Genomic DNA, 23,000 nt, shown 5'->3' with positions numbered 1-23,000 from the left:
GTAGTGACGTGGATGCCTTAAATCTTACTTGTATTGTATACTTAGGTGTGAGACCCATGAATTACATGGGTTTATTTAAAAAAAATTAAATATAAAATTTTAACAATTTGAAAAATTTAAATTTATAAGAAAAATAAGAAATTTTTTGAATTATTAAAATTAATGAGACTTTAATGCATTGGATACATTACATATATAAACCATTTTCTAATAAATACTTTACATATATATTACTTTATATATTAAATGTGGAATTTTAATTTAATAAAATCAAAAATACAATAAAATAACAAGTGGAAAATACAAAATTTAAAATTTTTAGAAAATGTCATGTGTCCAAATAAATGAGAAGCGGACATGTGGCAAAAAACCTTCATTTATTATAGTAGATAAGACCGGACGGAGCGGGTGCGGGGAAAAGGAGGCGGGAGTCTTTCCGCCCGACAGAACACCGCACCGTCGGTGCGGGGAAGGTGCGTGCGGGAAACGGAGAGGGGAGCCTCTCCCGCTCTCTCTCTCTCCTGCTGTGATTGGTCGGTTTCGTTTTTTTTTTTTTTTTTGAAAAAATACCGTTACACAACGGTAGAAAAGGTAAAAAAAAATTTCTTTTTTTTGGCTGGTAACAACTAGTTTTTGTTTATTTAATTTTTTTTTTTGTTTATTTAACTTTTTTTTAATCTTTTTACAACTACTATAAATACATATACATAACTTTAAACACATCAAATACTCTCTATTTCATATCAACCAAAAAAAAAAAAGAATCCCGACAAACAAATCCCAAGTTCCGATCGACGGAAAAAAAAGTCATGGTTCGAGTATAAACATCCCTCCTCGCAACATTTTTGCTATCGATTCATCCCCGCAAGGAGTTTACCGCCCCCAACTCGATGCTCCCATTCAATCCCTACTACAATTCCAATACCAAAATGTTGGCCAATATTACCCGATGCAAGTTCCAAATGTTCCGTCACAAATGTTTTCAAACTTTGTTGTGTTTCCGGATCAACAATCGCCAAATCAACCTCAACCCCAAACTCAAACTGAAACTCAAACCCAAACCCAACACCACCACCAACTTGTCGATGAATTGGATGACGCGGAAGAAGAAGACATGATTCCCGAAACTCAACCAACACCACCACCACAAAGACGTAAAGGGAAAAAACAAGTGCATAAGGGTGTCGCACAACCGGGAAGACAAAAGCCGACAGTATGCGTTCCACACGAAGAGCTAGTTTTGGTCAAAGTTTGGGTTGATATTTCTGAAGATTCGATTCAGGGAAACGCACAACCGGGAGAACATTTTTGGTTTCGCATTTTAGAACGATTTCGAGAGGAGCTAGGAAAAAGTGACGACTACCGTACTAAACATCAACTTAACTCAAAGTTTCGAGAAATATCAAGGGGGTTTCAAAAATTAACGGGTTGTACAACAACCTAAAAACCCAACGGAAAAGCGGCCAAGGCGACGAAGAAATACTTAAGTAGCGTTGCAAATTTACCTTAAGGAAGTCGGAAAACCATTCAAGTGGCACGATTGTTGGAAATTATTGGTCTGAAGTCCTAGGTGGATAACATACGAGCGGGATTTTATTTTTGGAGTCCAAAAATCAAAGAGAACGAAAACGGGCTCTAGTGGTTACACAACCTCCTCCGATGCTCGGGTCGGTGTAGATTTAAATCAGGACGACGAACTCGAGCTAGAAGAAATTGTTCGGCCAATGGGTAGGGACAAAGAGAAGAGAAAGGGAAAAGGGACTTCTTCGAGTGCATCTGATTTCAGCGTGGACGTTGAGGAAATGCGGAAGATAACATCGTCGTTTGATCGATATAATCTTAATTTCTCCGAACGTTTGGCTTTCGACAAAGAAAAAGAAGAAACAAGGAAAAAGGAGCGGGCAGAGAGACAAGAAATGGAAGACATGAAGTTTTTGATGGAAAACGTCGATCATCTCTTGGGACCAGCTCTCGAGCTCGTTATGAAGAAGAGGGAAAAAATTCTGAAAAAATATTTTCAATAAGTCGTTGGTGGTTTGTTTGATTTTTAGTTTATGTATGTTTTTTTTAATTGTCTACTTTTTTACATTTTAGGTTTAATATAAGTTTTAATTTAATTAATGAAATGCTTTTGATTTTTAATTAAGTTTTATGTTTAATATTAATTTAAAATTTTAATTAAGTTAATTTTATTTATATAAAAAAAAATGGTGAGGGAAGGGCTTCCCACCCATTCTTTGGCTTTTAGATGAGGAAAATGATAGTGAGGGAAGGAAGGATATGGCCCACCAAAAATGAGGGGACCATCCCTCCCACTCCTTCCGGTCTAAATGTGCTTAATTATGCAATAAAAATGGAACGAAAAACATTGATCACGAATCACGATAAGATTTAAATGTACCTAAGCATAATGATGTTGACTTCTTGTTGGTGGTGTTTTGTTTCAAACGAAGATATCAATTCAATATACACATGTTAAACTTTGTTATTTAATTAATAGTTTGTTATTTAGTATTTGTTTTAATTTATACTGGCTATAAAACCTATATATTATATGAGTTAATTTAAAAAATATATATACAAATATCTAAATATATAAGAACTTTGGATTTATAAGAAAATAAAAAAATTTAATGAATTTTTAAAATTGAAATGTTTTTTATTTTTTAAATCTAAACAAATATTTTAAATAAATAACAAAAAAAAACTAATGAACTTTAATTTGGGCATTTTGAAATTAGAAGGTTAGTTCATTAATGAAATTGATATTCTAAACAAATATTTTAAATAAATAACAAAATAAACATTAAGTATTTTTTTAAAAAAGAAAACATTAAACATCAAAATGTAAACATTAAGTATTTTTTAAAATAAAATTTCAAAAAATATACAAACAAAATGATGAATAAATAAATAATACAATTTATACTAATAAATCAAAGTACAGAAAAATAGTTATATTTTAGCCATATAACTTTTTTTTGGGTTGTCAATAAAAAGCAACAAAATTTTGATTATTTTTCCTATATAGACAATTTAGTCTAAAATGACAATGAACTTTGAAAGAAACATGTTAATTTTGAATTATATATATTAAAGGAAACATATTAAAATTTGAAAATATAAGTAACAAATTAATGACACATTAATTATTTTCTATAACCTAAACATTAGAATAATTAATTAAGAAAATCAAAAATTACCACAAATCAACAAGTGTAAATTAATTTTTAAGAATTATCTACGAAATAACATGTGTCAAAATATTTGAGAATATGACATATGACAAAATAATTTTCATTTATTAGTATGTATTTTTAATAAAGAAATGTTATTCTTAGAAAAAACAATCTATGATTTGTTGCTAATATTTAGAACTATACACAAAAGTACATATTCCCTGTATAATTCAATGTTCTTTTAAAGACAAAATATATAAAAACATAACCATGTTTATATATTAAAAAAATTTATATTTTCAGTTATCTTTCAGATATACAAATATTCGTTCTTTTTAAAGAAGTTATCGAATGTTTATGACATGATGAAATTTATTTTGTTCATTTTTAGGTTGACAGTAAAAAATATAATCAAAATCACTTATTTATTTTTGGTTGAACCGGTCGTTGCGTAAATAATCTTATTTATCATACTTTACCTTAAGCAAAAGGAATGACACTTATTTTATTTTCCCATTTTAACCTAAAAACAAAAATAATAAATCTCATGTCATAAAACAACCTATAATTTCTTTAGAAAACTAAATAATTAAGTTAATATGAAAGATAACTTAAAATAAAACAACCTATAATTTCTTTAGAAAACTAAATAATTAAGTTAATATGAAAGATAACTTAAAGATAACTAAAAGTGTAAAATATTTAACAACCTATAATTTTTTTAGAAAATTAAATAAGAAAATTAACTAGGTGTAAGACTCATATATTATATGTATTAATTAAAAAAAATTATATATAAATGTCTAAATATTTAATAATTTTGGATCTATAAGAAAATAAAAAAAATAACGAATTATTAAAATTAATTCTTTTATCTTTTAAATTTAAATAAATAAAATAAAATAAATAATAAGCTTTAATTTGTAAATTTTGAATAAAAAAGATAAGTCTATTAATGAAATTCATTTATTAATATATGTATTGTAATTATTACATTAAAGTGCTATATAAAATTTATTAAAATAAAAAAATCCATAAAATAATATATGGAAAAGAAATTTATTTAAAATAATCACGTTATTTGGAGCATAGACAGTGTGCAAGACACATATATGCTAACTTTAGGAAGACCTATTCTGGAGTGGAGTTCAAGAATATGTTATGGGCAGCTTCCTTATCAACTGTAGAGAGTGAATTTCTGAGGAAAATGGATGATATAAAAGAGGTTAACTTACAAAGCAGAGTGTGCAGCTGTAGGCTTTGGGATATCTCAGGAATTCCATGTGTACATGCACAGTGTGCAATATTATTCACTGGACAAGATCCTGTTCATTTCATAAGTGAGTGGTTTAATGTGGACAGGTTCAAGGCCATATATGCAAACAATATACTGTCTGTGAATGGTAGAAATTTATGGCCTAGAACATCATACATAAAGCCTCTACCCCCTTTAGCTAGAAGAATGCCAGGGAGACCAACTCTGAAAAGAAAGAGGCATGCCACTGAATCTCAAGACAAATACTCCCAAAAAAAGATGAAGGTTACTGGAATAGGAAGGACAATCCAATGCAAAAATTGTATTCAAAGGGGTCATAACAAGGCATCCTGTAAGAATCCTAAGGTCACACCAGAACCTAAACCCAAGAAAAAAATGGGTAGACCAAGATTGGATCCTGATATCAGTCATTGGACTAGAGGTGGTGTAAGAGGTGGTGTCAGAGGTAGTAGAGGTGGTGCAAGGGGTAGTAGAGGTGGTAGAGGGGGGTAACAGAGGTGGTGCAGTGGGTAACACAGGTGATGTAGTGGCTAACAAAGGTGGTAGGGGTAGTAAGAGAGGTGGTAGGGGTAGTAAAAAAGGTGGTAGGGGCAGTAAGACATCTGTTGGAATTGAAGGTGGTGGAGTGGCTGAAGTTGAAGGTGGTGGAGTGGCTGAAGTTGAAGGTGGTGGAGTTGAAAATGAGGATGACACTATTCCTGAAAAATATTTAGTCCATTTATGGAAGGCAATGCAAAATTTGAAACTATCATGATATTCAACTGAAGAAATTAAAAAGTCACTTAGTCTGACAGATTCACATATGAAACAACTCAATGATTACAATGACACTATTGAACAAGTTCTTCCTATGTCTATGGTAAACCCTCCATATTACCTTAATGTTTACATTCATTTATGTTATTAATTGCTTGATGTTTTATAGAAAGAGGAGTATCCACCTCAGACTGAGACACAAGATGGGGCTGAAGTAATTATCCCTGAGACACAACCAGAAAGTGAGGAAGAAGAAGAAGGCATTAATGACACCCATGAATTACCAGTACACCTTAGGATTGTGAAAAAAAGAAGGCCCTCTAAGAGGATTGTTAAAACCAAGCTGAAGAAGATGGGATGTGTTGGGACTTCTTCAAATTCAGCATTGGAGTTGGATTAGGGTGTTAGGGTGTTAAGGGTAGTAAGGGTATTTTGGTACATCTTTTGTGAATGCTACTTTTGTGCATCTTTTGTGAATGCTACTTTTGTATATCTTTTGTGAATGCCCTTAAATTACTGATAACCATATTTTGTACATCTTTTGTAAACACATTGAAACATTGTGAATGCCCTTAACATGGTTGGTAATGACATATTGGAGTTTGTTGTTTAATTATTTTAGCCACATTGAAACATTGTGAATGCCCTTAATATGGTTATATTTGTCAAGTGTACACCATTTATGCAAACCAAGAAGGGCACCAGCAACACCTCTGTAGTAAGATCTTGTTATTGATCTAAATGATTCTTGACCAGCCTAACAAATAGATAAAGAAAAAAGAAGAGATTTTTTTAAGATTTCTTTATATAATAAATGTAACAAGAATAAGGTATAGAAGAAAAGAAGGAGACAAACTGTGTCCCAGATTTGGAGCTTTATTGGTTTGTTGTCAATGGTGATCATTTTAGTCCCAAATTCAACACCAATTGTTAAATCATGGTTATATTTGTCTAGTGTACACCATTTATGCAAACCATAATAACATATTGCCATTTCATTAACCAAAACATTACATGATCCACAAGAACATTTATCTATTACATCATGATAACAAACCAAAAGATTACATCATCCCTACCATACCATAATACCCTACAACTTACACTAAACTAAGCATACATCATCCCTACAATGAAACAAACAAAACAAACCATCATCCACTTGCAGAATCCAAATTCATTACTAGGCACATGTGTATTGTCACACATTGCAATTTGATTATCAGGTTCAAGAGCATTCGCAGGGGCAATAGGGACATCAACATTCACAGGGGCAATAGGGCCATCAACAGGTATTTCACCTTCATTAACAGGGTTATTAAAAGGAATAGCTACACCCCCATTAGCAATAGCTCCTAACTCATACATTCTTTCTTTATACCACTTATTCAATAGTGGTGGGTCAATCCAACGAAAATACCCACAGTCCTTCTCTTCATCCTACATAACATAGCAAGATGCATGTTTTTAACATAGAAAAATGGGAAATTTAGAGGATTAGAAGAATTTGAGTGAGATTTGAAGATTCTATACCATGTAATTTGGGCAACCAAAAAACCTCCGACCTGGATTCTTTCGAGTCCATGATGTCCACATTCCAACCCTATCTCCACAATAGCACGTTCTGATGTTGGTGCTTGATGAACTCGACATCGATTTCCTGTTGCCAATTTGCCCTAATCGTTCGCTCCTTTGACTGGAGAATGAAGAAGACGAGCTCGATTCAATGATTTAGCCCTCTTAAATGGCACGTAGGATGTTATTTAACATGATGACTTCCACGTAAGCTGCCACATCAGTTAGATACCGGCTAACCTATTAAATATCCCGTTTTGATTACGTTTACAGGTATTTAGGACTAAATTGCAAAAAAAAATATATAAGGGCTAAATCGATTATACGGGCAATACATAGTGACTTTATTGTAGTTTTCCCAACAAAATATAAAGATTTTTGTGAAGAATGTTGATAAAGTTATGTTTTTATACAGTTTACCTTAAAAATGTAAAGATTTATCTATATATAAACAAAATATAAAAGATTTTATTAAAATAAATAGTTATGTTTTATCTTCAGATAAATAGTTATGTTTTTATACGTTTACCTTTGTTACTTTTAAGCAATCAAACTTTTTTTTCTTTACCCAATAATAAAAGCATTGATCAAAACAAATTCAGAACTCATAACATTCAATTCACTGAAAATGTACAAAAATTAATAATACAAACACAACTCCTATATATATTTATTTATATATAAAGAAATATATATAGAAATGCATAAATAACATTAGCACTAGTTATAAACCGAATATCCTCTCCTTTTACTTTTCTTCACTGGATTAAAGCTTCCACTCATCAATCTGCACACTGTAAAGCAATATTCACATCATTATTATTCAATTATATATATAAAAAATATATATATTATCAAACTACTTAAAGGTACACATCAATACCAATATGGCAATATCTACTCACAAAGTTACAATGCTTTGATAATCATGCAGGGTAATCGAACGGTAGAGATGACACAGAGTTAGAATCCAGTAAATCGCGATGTACAAAACCATAATTACGCAAAACCTGATTATTAGCAAAATTCAAAACCTTCTGCATAGCATCCCAACAACTCTGCCCGGAATACATTTGATTATGCTGCCCGCTACACGGCTGACAGCCCGTAAAATGAGTAATAAACGGCCGCCGCCAACTGAACTTCCCATATCCGGCGTCTTTCAGATACTTCTCCCACAGCGCAGAATAGCCCTCACTCACCTTTTCAGCGTGTCGTCTTCTTAACCTACGCGCCCCTCTCTCAACGCCGTTATATTTCGCCGTTATGTTCTCTAAAGTTTCAACTATTTCCAACCAATACCCCTCGAAGTAGTATTCCCCTTCAACGTATATTTTATCCCCCCATTTTTCTTTTTCTTTTAATAATAAATAAACCAAACCCGTTTGATCGTCGGATTCTGGAAAGGATTTGTCTTTACAAGTTTCTCTCAAGATTTCGCCCCATTTTTCGTAATCCGGAGTCTGAGGACCCATACCCGACCACACATCCATGAAATCAAGAGCCCATTGACTGTTTCGGATCAAGAAAACTCCGGCGTTTAAGCTCGTCCAGCTTTTCTTCCGGTAGATCAGCTCCGGCCAGCCGTGGACGACAAAGTTGTGGTCTTTGTAGCGGTGTAAGGGTAACTTAAAGTCCATGTCGGTGAACGCCGCGTCGGAGTCGACCCACCATATCCACTCGGATTCCGGGTGGGCTAACATGGCGGCGCGAACCGCCGGAATTTTGGCCCAGAATGTGTGCATTTGGGGGTGGAGGAGGACGTTGTTGTAGAAGATGTCGTAGCCGTGGATCCGACAGTAGTCTACTTTGTTCTTGAAGAATCTTAATAGTAAATGATCGCCGATCGGGTTGCTACACGGCCGGGATTGTGAGCCGGAGACGACGAGGACACGTTCGTCGGAGTTTGGTCCGAACGACGGGTGTAGTTTCAACCATTCTCGTCTCTTTTCGTCCCAATTTTTTATGGGTTTGTCGATGGTGTAACTTAGAGATGGGTCGTCGTAGAAATTCTGCTCAGGTGGGTCGTAATGGAGGTTTAATCCATTACTGGTTCTTTCGCAATCGACATTATCGACGACGGAGACGGAAGATTTGGGTTCGAGAGTTTGTGTTTCGAAATTTGTAGTGGGTTGATGATTTGAGAAAGTAGAGAATGTCCAGACGAGTAACATAGCGGCGACAGCGCCGGAGAAGAAGAGAAAAGCGTCGGAAGCGATTGACAACGATGTCCGTCGTCCACCACCGTAGTTTCTCGTCATCGGAGATGGAAATTGTGACTGATAAATCTCCGGGGACTTCATTTTGAATACGAAATCAGTCGACTTTTGCTTTTTTTAACTCAATTCTGAAAAAGGTAAACTGTAATCTGAAACAAATTCGTTGAAGTTATCAACAAGTTTGAGAAGACCGGTGAGGAAAAAAGGGTTTTTTTCGTCGGTGTAGGGAGGGTACTAGTCAGTTAATTAGAGGGGAAGGGTGAAGGTGGTGTAAAGTTTCTGAAGGTGGCTTTAATGGCGGTGGAATGTGGGTCCCACTGTTTTCACCTATGAAGGGTTACTCAAATCGACACGTTTATACTTGTCATGTGACATTGCTTGTTTGGCTGTTTGGTATTTTACCTTTAATCTAAAATTTAACTTTTCCAATCGTACTCATGTTTTTCTTGCAAAGGAAAGTACTTGATACATTTTCGAAAGATTATCCTATATAGATTTTTTCTTTTAACGTCGAGCCAATATATTAGCACAAAAAATAAGAGTGCACAAAAAAATGAAGAGAAGTTAAGCGAAAAACACAAGTTACAAGAAAAGTATGAAATAGAAGACATATACCTAGCATACCAGTCAAGATTACAAAAAGTGGACCTTATTAAAATCTTTTAGTTTAATGGTTGAGTTATGGAATCTGGTTTTATTTTTAATTTCATTATAGTAACGCGAGACTAAGGCCTAAACCCTAGGAGATTGGGAATTCCAATAAAAGTGGAGTGGACAGTGGAGTAGTGGAATAAAAACAGAAGTATAACATTTAATTAATAGCATTACAAGAATCTTAATTCAAAACTTCTGAGAATCGTTAAACAACTTATGCGGTGGTAGTGATTATGAACAAAGAAATTGTAGATGAATCAGGTTGATCTTGGAGGATAATCTCACTTTGGGGTTTGCTTTGCTTTCAAAAAATCAATGTTGACAAAGACAGGAATTTTCAAGCGGTTATAGGTAAACGAGTAAACGTGGGTACGACTGAATGTTTGGTAAATGTATATGGTCCTCAAGCCATTTCTTCGAAACTGAAACTTTGGAAGATCTATTAGACCAGAGAGAATGGGTACGGTCTAGGCCGCACTCTACCCGTCACATCATCACGCACACCGCCCCTCGGTGCGGTTAGGTTACGGTCTAGGCCGCAGTCGCACTGCGGCCTTCCACGGGTGCACTCTTTTTCTCTATCTTCTCTTTTACTTGCTCTCTCTCCTCTCTCAACCAACCAACCATCTTTCTTTCTTTTTCCTTTCTTTTCTCTCTCCTAATCGTTTTCTCACTCCCACCTTGTGGTTTCAAATTGATAAAATGGGAAAAAATATGAGTTGGTATCAACGTGGCATAGGAGAGAGTGCAGTTTCAGTGACACTATTCCCTCCAGCCTTAGAACTCAACAACTCGACACACGTTGTGTGGATGTTCCTTATGTGCTTCAGTGAGATTAGATGTCTTGAAGAGAGGATGGATTCACAATTGTGTGAAAGAGGTTATGTGAAGTTCAACGATTTTATTAGATTTGTTTGTTGAGAGAATAAGTTGGTGGTTGTCATACCACACATCATATTTTTGTATTGTCATTTCATTTTTTTCCTTCACCTATAAAACTGGTGGGTGTTATATCACACCTTACCACATCAACTACAATACATATTTTTATGCACAAAGTACCGCCTTTGAGGGTTATACTGCACAGTGAAACCATAATGCGCGACAAGCTTACTACAGAGGAACAAAGGGGTCGGTGCCGTGTTTACCGCACACCGCAGTACCATGTCACATACCGCGGTGTGCGGTATCATGTGCACCGAGGGGCATAATTTAGATGGTAGGAAATCACTTGTATTTATAGGGATTGTGCAAAACTTGGTAAATTATATAGGATTCTTGTGTGTAATAATTTATTGACCTATGGCCTCTTGCTTTAGGTATTGCTCTCCATAGAGAATATTTTGATCATTTCCTGAGCATCTTTCAAAGTTTTGTTGCTGACTTCGATCCTCCACCGTTTAGATTGTATAATTCCTAGCTTTCCAATGATACTTTTGTTACGGTGGTCAAAAACTCATGGTTATTATTAACACCTTGTTCTCGAGTTTTTTTAAAAAATGAAATGGGAGAAAATGAAAAGAAATGTGTGTTCTCGAGTTTTTTTTAAGGAGAGGAAGGGAGGCAAATGAGAGGAAAGAAGTGTTATTGAGTTTTTTTTTAAGAAGTGAAAGGAAGGAATGGAAAGGATTAGTGTTCTCGAGTTTCATTTAAGAATGGAAAAGGAAGAAAATGGAGGGATTAGGAGGGGAAGAAATGACTTATTTTTTAAGATTTATTTCCTCACACTTTTGGGATGATTAGGAGGAAAATGAAGAAAAAGGAAAGAGACAGGGAAGGGAAGGGAAAGGAAGGGAAGTGGCGGGAAAAGAAAGGAAAGGTTACTAACCTTTCTTTTCCTTCCCCTTCTTCTCCTTTCCGTTCCTTCCTAAAAAAACTTGATAATAGGGTGTCTCCTAGGGAAAGTCGATTTCATTCTCGTTGCAAAAACTCAGGGAAGTTAAAAGGCACTTGATAAAGTAAAACCCTCATATCCTAAGAATTAGCCTATTGCCGTGTATGAAAACAAATACCTATTGAGATAGAAACAACTAGATGAATTGATCTGGGACAAAAGGCTAGGATCAAATGGGCAATAGAAGGAAATAAAAATACGAGTTTTTTTTCATGAAATCATCAATGGTAACAAAAAGAGATCCATAATTAACTGTTTGACAATTTAAAGGAAAATGGGTTCGAGATCCCACCATTATCAAACATGGGGTGAAATATTTAGTTTCTTCTAAGTTTTATGAACCAAAACGTCCAAATTTCCATAACAGGTTTTTATTTTTGAGTATAGTATACTGATAATACTCGTTCCCAGTAGTATATAAAAACTCATTTGCCTAACATTGTAAAGTATAAGAATCTCTTTTATTCAATCATTGTCAAGACATACTACTAACTATTCAAATCAGTATATAATTATATTATACGAAAAACTAGAACGCGACGTTTGATGTGCGTGTATAGTCAAGTCTTGCACTGCTCGTGATTTGAAAAAGTATCTAAAATCATTTGTAATCAACTGATTAAACACGAAGCTGTCACAACCAGCCTTTTTGGCTAGGGAATTTCACCCTCAAGTAAGCAATGACTATTGTGAGACTTATGCTAACACACCTAAGTGTTCAATATGAGTTCCTAAGGGGCCATATAGTGTTGGAATGCAAATCTCACCAAGTGTAGTGAATCTCTCCCAAATCTCTCCAAGTATAGTGAATCTCTCCCAAATCTCTCCAAGTATGTGAAATCTCTCCCAAATCTCTCTAAGTATGTGAAATCTCTCCAAGAATAGTGAATCTTTCCCAAATCTCTCTAAGTATGCAAAATCTCTCCAAAAATAGTGAATCTCTCCCAAATCTCTCTAAGTATGCGAAATCTCTCCAAGTATAGTGAATCTCTCCCAAATCTCTCCAAGAATAGTGAATCTCTCCTAAATCTCTCTAAGTATGCGAAATCTCTCCAAGTATAGTGAATCTCTCCCAAATCTCTCCACGTATCTCAAATCTTTCTCAAATCTCCCTAAGTACCTTCCTTAGTCGAAAACAGCTCAAAACCTGAAGAGAAAACCCCAAAAGGACCCTCTTGGTTCGGACTCCTCTTGGTCCCGAACCTCTTAGTCCGGAACGTTTCCTAAGGAAGCCAAGAGGAAGCTCATCTCAGAAGCCTCTCATCCGGACCCTTAGTTGCTTCAGAACTAGCTTCTGACTCCGGAGATGTGGGTGGTTCGGACCTCCAAGTTGATCTGGACGGTTTCGCTTCTGACTTCGGATCCGAGAATGACTCCGGACCTTGCCTGTTGGCTCCGGAATCTCCTTGCCAACCACTTCGGACCCTCGCAGGATGTACCCTTCCCTCCGGAATTTGATGTAGAGCTTCAGAAATTACACTATGACTCCGGATTTCACCTTATGACTCCGGATTTTCATTATTTTCGGAGTTTTTCCATCATTTTAAGGTATTTTGAGGTCGGGAATCCCACCAAACTCGTGTTTTTCTTAACTAAGACCCCTAAAACCACTATTTTTATGCTAAAATGAATTATTTTTTTATGAGAATTAATCTCAGATCGTTTAGATCTTTCACAGGTATAATAATGAAGAACAAACAATTCAAACACAATATGATTATGAGCACATAATAGAATCAATGTAAGGCTTATGATTCAAATATAGTCACGCCTCAGCAGAGCTCGATGAAGAACTTCCACTGTAGAGGCGAGCTAGGGTTTACAATACTTATGAGATAAAACAATAAAAGCGTTAATGACTAAGGATGCATGCACGCACCTTAAATACTAAAACCCTAGATTAAAATAATGCACGGTTGGACAGGCCCAAACCGGCAACCAAAACTGGGCTAAGGACCGAGCCCATGACGCAACACAATAAGCCCAACAATCTCGCCCTTTGCGTCAAATGAGGCGAGAGATCATTTCTTTTGAGTAGGCTTTACTGTCTTCACAACCTTGAACAACCGAGGGATGATTGCAAGAAGAGTCTGCCGAAATTGAATGTACCATCTCAGTATGTCAGTAAACATCTTCTTGTCAGCCACTGAGTTCTGATTACAACTCGAAATGATCTCTAAAATATGCTCCAAGCAAGCAGTTGAGAACATGTGCTTATCAACAAGAGCGAACAGACATTTTTGACCTTTTCCCCTGAGAAACATCACAGTGTGATATTTTGTATCAATTTTGCCCTTGACCATCGAGTTTATATCGCCAGCTCTTCCCATTGGTTAGATCGTGGTTCACTTGTGAATAGCTGAGGCGATTTCTTGATCCATCTTTGCTACTTCGTGAACGTAGCAAACAAGCATTCGCTTGATATGGTCAATGATCGGCTGATACTCCTGAGGATTCGACAGTAAGATGTTGTTGAGGAGTATCCAGTCGTGAGGGTTGAGGTTCGGCAGATCAGCTAGGGAGAAATTGTGAACCAAGCCTTCAGAACCTCGAGTCACTTTAAATTTAACGTTGATGAACTTCCCTGCTGTATAAGGCTTCAGTACCTTGACAGTTGTAATCTTCTGTGAACTCCAAGTCAAGTACTGTGGCTGAGCGAACTCCAAATAGAACTCTAATAGAACCCGATCCACCTTCGGGTCCGGAGAAGGGATGGAGACAGTTGAATTGAAGCAATGAAAGATGAATGCCTTTCGAGTGATTGGCATGTCAAACTGCGCACCCTTCGAGTTTTCAAGACCGAGCGACAAGACAGGTTCAAGCCAATGAGTACCCGGTTCGTCTATAGCGCTTCTTTGAAGCGAATCAATAGTCCACTCTGGAAAATAGACTTCTTCTTCTCCAAGAGCTCCTTTTCTTTTCTTTTCTTCTCCATCTCAGCCGTTTCCTTCTTGAACTTTTCTTCAAGCTTTTTATCAGAAAGTTTTGTTTTTTGCAAAGGCTTAGAGGGATTTTCTTCAAAAACATCATCTTCATCATCAATATCATCTTCACCAATCTTCTTTTTCTTCTTGTCATTTTTGCTGACCGAAGCTTCATTAACCTTCGGTTCAGCTGTTGACTTAGGTTCAGGAGGAGGTTGAGTTTTTGCCTTTTCTACCCCTTGTTTCGGCTGGACATCAGTCACCGAAACACCCTCAATCCGACTAAGGATATCTAAAGCTGGTCTAAGTTTGTTAGCTAAATGGCGTCTGATGGAGATAGTCAGAATGGGATCATGTGTGTCAAGAAGGTGAAGTAGAATGGAATGAACATCACCTACAAAGCTTCGAATGACCTCCCTTTCAGACTTGAAGTCGTTATGCTCATTTGTTGCAGTGCGAAGCTTGAGGTTTTGCATTTTCAGTTGAGATGTACGCTTGTCTAACTCATCCATTATGCGATTTTCTACAACCAACTCTGCTTCCAGTTGAGTCAGAAGATCATTAACATTGGCGTGAAGGGTGACATTGGCAGCTTCAATGGCCTGACGAGCGGCTTCAAGATTAGACCTCTCAGCTTGAAGAGAACGCTGAAGGTTATCAACCGAAGCATTCACTGTCTGAGAGTTCTTTTGAGCTGCAGCCTACAAAGAATCAATGAAAAGTTGAGCCTCAGAAATTAGTTTATCGACTTTTGCGGTCGCTTCTTTGCATTCCTTTGTTGAAGCCTCAACAGCAAGCGAGGCCTTCTGACATTGAGAAGTAGATGCTTTGATAGCCTTGGCAGCAACAGAAAGAGAAGCATCATGCTCTTTAACGACCGAAGAGAACAGAGCTTTAAGAGCGACTTCAGAATAAGCACTGGTGGAGGAAGAAGAAAGCAGCTGATCAAGCTTGTCAGTAACAGCCTTGAGATGGCGCTTGGTTACTGGAGCATCTTCGTCGTCATCACTCTGAACACGGTAAGGACTGAAATAAGTAGAGTCAAACTCCAAGTCCTCACCGCCTAGAACTGTGTTGGTTTTAGTGGATTAGGTAGGAGATAGTGGTTTGGTGGTAACTGGAGGTTCGGTAGTGACTGGGGGTTCGGTTGTGACAGGAGGTTCAGTTGAGAATGGAGGTTTGGTTGCTGAAGAACGAGCCCCCGTATCAGATACGTTGGTTCGTACTCCAGTAGTGGTTGTAGAAGTGGCTTCAGTAAAGATTGGAGAAGAAATGAGAATAATAGTGGATGGTTGAGATGAAGTGATGGGAAAAATAGGAGGTAGAGAAACAGGAACATAAACTGGTGTAGGAGAAGGGGCTTTGGACCAAAAATGTACCTCAGGTGTAGGGGAGCGAGGCGGTGTATCACCACGAGCCGAAGCCTCCTCGTCAGAGCTTTCGCTCTCTGAGTCCATGTGAGTAGAAGGTTTGGTACTAAGAGGAACATACTCAGAATCTGAATCACTGGAAGATTGAAGAATGAGTCTCCGGGCTGGGTTCTTCAACTTCTTTAGCTTGGGTTGGGAAGGAGCAGCTTTGTCTGACTTTCGCTTCTTGGGAGTTTGTCCCTTGGTTGGTTTAGTGACTCGCACCTCCTTTTGAGTTTCTGGTTTCTTGCCCCTCTTTGGAGGCTTGTCTGCTTCTTCGATTGAGTGAATCATAGCAGGATTGAGTTCCCTCGGGCCCGAAGAAGGAAGCTTCTTGTATTCTTGAATAACGTTGCTTGCGTCAGACACACATGCATACATAGCTGCTGGGATAGAGCCAATGAAGGAATACTTGGTAGGACCTGTGACGATGATCTTTATGGTGTGAAAGGTTGCGATAGATGAAAGAAGAGAGTCCGCCATGATTGGAACATGGAGACGATCCATCGCCCACTTGGTAATAATGGACCAGTACCTGCCACATGAAATCTCTGAATGTCAGGATGAAGAATACAAACTTTGAACCAGTTGTTGCCAAATGACTGCCCCATTGTCCAAGGTAACCCCATGATACAACCCATAAAGCACAGTCATAAATGACTTGCTTGCTCCATCTAAGTCGGCGCTACGCTCAGAGAGACCTTTCAACAAAAGAGTGAAGAGGCTGTTCCATTGTGGAGGAAGGCAAGACTTCTTGAATTTGGTAATGGTGGCTAGGGTTTCAGTGTACGCCATTTGATAGATCATGGAGAACAGTTGACCAGTAGTAATCGAATCAGGGTTTACCAGAGTGGGTTCATGAGCAAGACCAATTAGGGCACATAAGCGATTCTTGGAGATAGAGGTCTTCTTGTTGTGGATTTCAAATTGAATCCTCTCAGCAACCTTGTCATAGTAAGCGGTTGAATAGATGTGTGAGAGGCAGGACATGGGAACAACTTCGACCTTTGTAAGAGCGTCGACAAGAGGTGAGTACTTGAGACACTCGACGACATACAACATGTAGGATTCATAGATGAAGGGGGTAAGATCAATGATGAGGTTTTGTTGAGGCTTGATAGTGAGGAGGTTGGAGTGAACAGATGTATCTTGAACTGAAGAGGATTCTGCCATTGATGAAGCTTTGAGAAGAAGAAGATGAACAGTGAGAGAAACCACCCTTTTTCTTTGAGAGAATCTGTGAGTGATAAAAGAGTAAAGTGGAGCGTGCCAAATCCTTTTATACGTACAAGTAGGAGAGAGAAATATTCGGCTGAAATCTTGGATTTGTTAGAAACCATGCCCGATGTGACGGAGTGAACAGTTGGCAACCCCGATGATGACGTAGGAGAGAGAAACGACGTTTCACTATTACGCGCCTTTCCATAAAAAGTGCCTTTTTCAAATCGTCAAAATGATTGGATAACTGCTGACTCAGCCAAGAACTTTATCCCAAACGTCACCCACATTTTACATGAATCGTCATCGCCTTTATCTTTATCGATCATTAGAGTACTTTAAGAAACGAAACTGTAACAATTATGTCATCGTTAATAGAACCAGATTTTGGAAAATCAAAGATTTTCGTGCATAGAGTGTGAATGATAAAGAAATAAAGCAAACTTTTTCTGGTAATTTGTGATGTCTTGTTAAGACATGAAGCAACTGATTCTGGGCACGAATCTCTTCCTTCAAAGTCAAGAGAGACTTCAAAGTGCTTGTGTGGCTTCCCATTAAATAACGATTAAGTACTTTTTAAGAAGCATTGAAAGGCATCTTTTTAAGTAAAGCTATAAAGGTTGGCTTTCGCTTCAATTCATGATTTCGATACTTGACATAAGACCGAAACTGAACGAAGTACTTGTGAGACCAATGTGGCCTGTTAAAGAAGTAGGTAATTAAGATATTCAGTGACTTGATGAAAAATGAGAAATCTCAAAAAAAAAAAAAAAACTTAACTGAATCCTTGGGGAAGAAAAGTCTTGGTAATAGACATTTTCAGAAGGATCACTCAAAATAAGAAGAGATTTCATTTAAGACCCGTATCATAGTAATGATGCACCGTCAATTCATTAAAGGTGTTGAATTGTGGGTTTCACTTAGTACATAGTGACATGAAACTAAGATCATTAACACAGATTTTTGTATAACCATAAACCTCAGTGGTAAATGCTGAGAGTCTCAAGGGTTACATTAGTGAGATGAAGTGTAATGAAAAAAAATGATATAGGTGGTATAAGAAGTGAATGTACCTCTGCTAGAAAAGAAGGACCAAGCAGAAAACTTTAAGCTCAATCTGAGAAGGGTAAGGTAGCTCATGATTAGAGTGAATGTAACAACCTAATTTGGGAAAACATGATTTGTATGTATCATGTTATTAAGGCTTCACTCAAAATCTGTAGAGGCTTTAGTCAACATGCAGCAGCATGCTTCTAGGGACACTTAACTAATTTATAGAAAAGAGATTATACCTGCTCGAGCTTCACCATCGAGAGTAACATTTATGCAAAGGAAAGCATTAGATAAATAAAATAAAATAAAATAAAGTAAAAAATATATTTTTGTATTTTGGGAAAATTTTTAATAAAACGTAAAAGAAAAATATTTTTGGATTTTATGAAAATAAAATAAAAAAATTAAAAGAAACATAAAAAAAAAGAGTATTTAAAAGAGTGTACAAAAAAATACAATAAAAATGCCTTGCGATGAAAAAGAAGCGAACGAGTTCAGAACGACCGAACCCAAAATAGACCGAGCGTTCGGTTCATTTTGGTTGTTGGTTGAACCGAACCCGAAATAGACTGAACCCGAAATAGACCGAGCGTACGGTTCATTTCGGTTCGCTTTATTTCGCTTCTTACCGTTATTGAAGTGAAGACGATTTTGGTACTGATTCTGCTTACATCATTCCTAGGCCTTGTAAGATTTTGTTGAAACTTGCTTCAGGTAAAGCCTTAGTGAATATATCTGCCAGTTGATCAGGTTTCCTCACGAAGTGAATCTCCACGTTGCCATCTTCCACATGATCTTTGATGAAGTGATACCTCAGTGCTATGTGCTTTGTCTTTGAGTGTTGCACTGGGTTATGACAAATCCTAATTGCACTTTCAGAGTCGCAATATAGTGGGAATTTCTTCATGTTCAGCCCATAATCTCTAAGTTGATTCTGTATCCATACAACCTGAGATGTGCATGAGGCGACATCAATGTATTCAGCTTCTGCCGTGGAGAGAGAAACACATGTTTGTTTCTTTGATTTACCATCGCTGGATACCATAGACCGAGAGAGGAGGTTCGCTTCATATAGCGAAAGATATTTTTCACGGCTAGCATATGAGGTTCGCGTGGGTTAGCATGGAATCGAGCACAGTAGCAGACTGAGAACATGATGTCGGGTTTGCTTGCTGTTAGATACATTAACGACCCAATCATTTTTCGATAAAGCGTCATGTCAGCGGCTGGCTTCTCCAAAGAAGGTGTAAGCTTTGTCCCAAAAGCCATTGGAACTTTCACTTTGGAGTCTCCCATCATGCCAAACTTAGTGAGCAATGTCTTTGTATATGCCTCCTGATTGATGAAAATGCATTCGGGTCCCTGTCTAATATTTAAGCCAAGGAAAAAGTTAATTGGACCCATTGAACTCATCTCAAATTTAGTTTCCATCAACTTCCTAAATTAAGCTGTTAAGCTGGGATTCGTGGAGCTGAAGATGATGTCATCAACGTAAATTTGGACTATCATAAGGTGGTTACCCTCTCTCTTACGAAAGAAGGCTGGGTTAACCGAACCTTGTTTAAATTTAGACATTTTTAAGAATCGAGTGAGAGTTTCATACCATGCTCTGGGAGCCTGCTTTAGACCATATACCGCTTTGTCTAGTATGTAGCAGTGATCTGGGTGCTTCTCGTTCACGAAGCCTGGCGGTTGCTCAACGTACACAATTTCTTCGAGTTCTCCGTTGAGAAAGGCACACTTTACGTCCATCTGATAGACTTCAAAGTTTTTGTGTGCAGCATAAGCAAGAAAGATACGTACCGACTCTAATCTTGCAACTGAAGCGAAGGTCTCTTCATAATCGATACCTTCCTCTTGGTAGTATCATTTTACAACCAACCGAGCCTTGTTACGAATCACATTCCCCTCCTTATCCATCTTATTTCTGAATACCCACTTGAGACCAACAACTGAAGCTTCCTTTGGTGTTGGAATTAGACGCCATACTTTGTTTCTTTCAAACTCGTTCAACTCGTCTTGCATGGCTTGAACCCAATCAGAATGATCAAGAGCCGAATTCACAGTATTCGGTTCAACTTTGGAGACAAAAGAGTTGAACATGCAAAATTCTACTCGAGAGAAGAGTGCAGCTTGTTTCGCTTTGATCTGTGATCGAGTTAACACCTTTTCTGAAGATTCCGCAATGATTTGACTTTGAGGATGATATTTGGTCCATTTAATGAGAGGTGGGTAATTGGGATCACAAGAGGGATGCAGTTCTGCATTGATTTCTTCTTCCAATTCTGATAATGTATCATCATCATTGACATGTGTATTCTCCCCCTCGAATGATGACACTTGTTCAATATCTAGATCAGAATGTTCCCCTTCATTTGGACTTTCGGTTGAGCTAGATGATTGTGACGTTGAATTCTCCCCTGGAATGAAGGACCTTGATCCTTTGATAGAGACGAACCCTCCCCTGGACAGAAGGATGGTCATCAGAAGGTTCACTTAAGAATGACCTTTCGGTTGCCTTTGGTTGACCAGCAACTATCTTCTGTGCAGCATCGTCAATGATTTGCTTTAGACTGTCAACTTTATTATCTTTCGCCTTTGATTCAGAGTCAATAGCCTTTTCAGGCTCATCAAAAAGAAGCATATATTGCTCGAAAAGGTTTGAGATAGGAGCTGTAACTTGATTGGTCTTTGGAAAGATTTCCTGTATTGCACCTTCAGTTGTCTTCATCTTCTTAACATAGCTATCGTCAAAAGTGACGTAGTATGTTTCTTCAATCTTCTTAGAGCGCTTGTTCAAAACTCTATATGCTTTTGAGTGCAAGGAGTAGCCTAAAAATATTCCTTCATCAACCTTAGCATCAAACTTGTTTCAATTCTCTTTTGAGTTGAAGACGAAGCAACTTGAGCCGAACACATGAAAGAATTTCACATTTGGCTTGCGGTTGTTCAAGATCTCGTAAGGAGTGATAGAGAATCGCTTGTTTAGATATGATCTGTTCTTAGTATAACAAGCAGCGGCAATAGCATCAGCCTGGAAATACAAAGGCAAGGAAGCGAAGCATAACATCGTTCGAGCGGCTTCACACAAAGATCGGTAGTGCCTTTCGATGATTCCATTCTGCTGTGGAGTATATGGAGCCAAGAAATTATGAGTCGTTCCCTTCCCAGCTAGAAAATCTTCAAACTCATTGTTCTTGAATTCCAAGCCATTGTCACTTCTTACATGACGAACCACTTTCCTCAGTTGAACCTCAACTTGCTTTATGAAGAGCTTGAGCTTAGGAGTAGCCTCTGATTTTTGCTTCAAGAAAAACACCCATGTGAAGCGAGAGAAGTCGTCAACGATGACCAAAATGTACTTTTTCCCACCAATGCTTTCAATAGAGAAGGGCCACATAGATCGATATGCAACAACTCCAATGGTTCTATCACCTTTGTATTGATAATAGAAGGATGACTTTGTCTACTCTGCTTTCCCATTTCACAAGCTGCGCATAGATGTTCTTTGTCGAATTTGAGAACTGGAAGACCTCGAACATGATCTCCCAAAACAAGCTTGTTGATATCCTTGAAATTAAGATGAGACAGCCTTCGATGCCATAACCAACTTTCGTTTGAGTGAGTCTTCGTTAGCAACCAGACTGCTCATTTCCCTCGAATTGGATTGAGGTTTAAAGGGTACATTTCCCCCTTTAGCTTTGATTTCAACAGAATGTTGTTTGACTTCTTTTTGACTATCTCTGAGCCTTCATTATCAAACAAGACCTTCAATCTGGTTCCAACTACCAGCTGTGATACACTGATAAGGTTGTGCTGCAGTCCTTCAACATATGCGACCTTTCTTATTGAGAAATCACCATTCGTAATCATTCCCTAGCCTTTGATAGTCCCAAACAAATTGTTGCCGTACTTCACAATTCCATCATCCTTGAGAGACTGAAACTCCCTCAGTTCTTCCTTTCGTCCTGTCATGTGACGCGAGCAGCCACTATCAATATACCATTCTTCGTCAAACTGCTCGTCACGTATAACCTGCAAAATATTAAGCAGATTTAGGAACCCAAAGTTTCTTGGGTCCTTGTGGGCCTTTTACAGGACAGGGAATAGCAAGAGAAATATCAACCATATAAGTTCTTATAATTAACGTTGTTTCATCTTTTCTCTTTATTGTGAAAACTTTAATTTTGTTTGGCTTAGATTCATTAGACGTAGGGTTTGAGATTTTGACATCTGCATTCTTTTGGATCTCTTTCGAGCATTTGTTGTTTTCTGGAAAGAGCTTTCCTTTCCCCTTTAAATCTTTTGAAGGATAAGAATTAGAATGAGAATGAGAAGAATTGGGTTTAGAAGTGATATTGGATCGTCAATTATTATTCTTCCTTGGTTGAGAATGAGAACAATCTTCCCTTCTGTTCGTCTGATTGAACTTGGAACCAAACCCATCCTTTTGGTTGCTTTTATGTTGAGGACTGAAGCTATTCTTTCGGTTGCTTACCCTCTAAGGACCGAAGCTCTCCTTTCGGTTGTTTGCTTGCGTTGGACCGACACCTTCCTTTCGGTTGTTTACTTGCATTGGACCAAAATCCTCCTTTCGGTTCCTTACCTGCTGTGGACCGAAGCTTTCCTTTCGGTTCCTTTCATTCCAAGGACCGAAACCTTCCTTTCGGTTTCTTCTTGGTTCTCCTCGTGACTTATGCGTCTTTTCATACCTTACATAATGAGGATTTTGAGATCTCCAAAACTGTTTTCTTTCTGAGAGATTATTCTTGTATCTCAGATTTCTTTGGTGTTTTCGTTCTGCCACCTGTTTTGGATTTTTATGAATGTTGGCCTTTTTCTT

The 23,000-nt window shown here is 37.5% G+C and overlaps 2 protein-coding genes across 4 annotated transcripts; both read right to left on the bottom strand.

Annotated features, from left to right (window-relative positions):
- Window positions 1–6,191: 6,191 nt before the first annotated feature.
- On the bottom strand, window positions 6,192–7,267 carry LOC122197420 (uncharacterized). Its single transcript, XM_042901469.2, has 2 exons — window positions 6,745–7,267; window positions 6,192–6,651 (listed from the first exon to the last, which is right to left on the bottom strand). Exons 1-2 carry the CDS (start codon window positions 6,862–6,864, stop codon window positions 6,322–6,324), a joined length of 450 nt encoding a protein of 149 aa, XP_042757403.1. The 5' UTR covers window positions 6,865–7,267; the 3' UTR covers window positions 6,192–6,321.
- Window positions 7,268–7,369: 102 nt separating this feature from the next.
- On the bottom strand, window positions 7,370–9,483 carry LOC111902940 (putative glycosyltransferase 7). 3 transcript variants are annotated; one of them, XM_042901468.2, is made up of 2 exons: window positions 7,670–9,483; window positions 7,370–7,580 (listed from the first exon to the last, which is right to left on the bottom strand). In XM_042901468.2, exon 1 carries the CDS (start codon window positions 9,087–9,089, stop codon window positions 7,713–7,715), a length of 1,377 nt encoding a protein of 458 aa, XP_042757402.1. In that variant the 5' UTR covers window positions 9,090–9,483; the 3' UTR covers window positions 7,370–7,580; window positions 7,670–7,712. The 3 variants fall into 3 exon arrangements, with proteins under 3 accessions (XP_042757402.1, XP_023754512.1, XP_023754511.1); XM_023898744.3 differs by having other exon boundaries at window positions 7,692–9,483; XM_023898743.3 differs by having other exon boundaries at window positions 7,370–7,573; window positions 7,692–9,483.
- Between the last annotated feature and the right edge of the window lie 13,517 nt (window positions 9,484–23,000).

Source organism: Lactuca sativa, chromosome 4 (assembly GCF_002870075.4).
Source record: "Lactuca sativa cultivar Salinas chromosome 4, Lsat_Salinas_v11, whole genome shotgun sequence".
In the NCBI taxonomy this organism is placed as follows: domain Eukaryota; kingdom Viridiplantae; phylum Streptophyta; class Magnoliopsida; order Asterales; family Asteraceae; genus Lactuca; species Lactuca sativa.
Note: the sequence above shows the minus strand (reverse complement) of the source record. Positions and strands in the feature narration are given on the sequence as shown.

Bases quoted from the DNA above. Each gene is read 5' to 3' on its own strand.
- LOC122197420 (XM_042901469.2), bottom strand. From the start codon at position 6,864: ATGTCGAGTTCATCAAGCACCAACATCAGAACGTGCTATTGTGGAGAT. The intron at 6,652-6,744 runs GTATAGAATCTT...TATGTTATGTAG, and splicing joins TTGGTTGCCCAAATTACATG to GATGAAGAGAAGGACTGTGG.
- LOC111902940 (XM_042901468.2), bottom strand. From the start codon at position 9,089: ATGAAGTCCCCGGAGATTTATCAGTCACAATTTCCATCTCCGATGACG.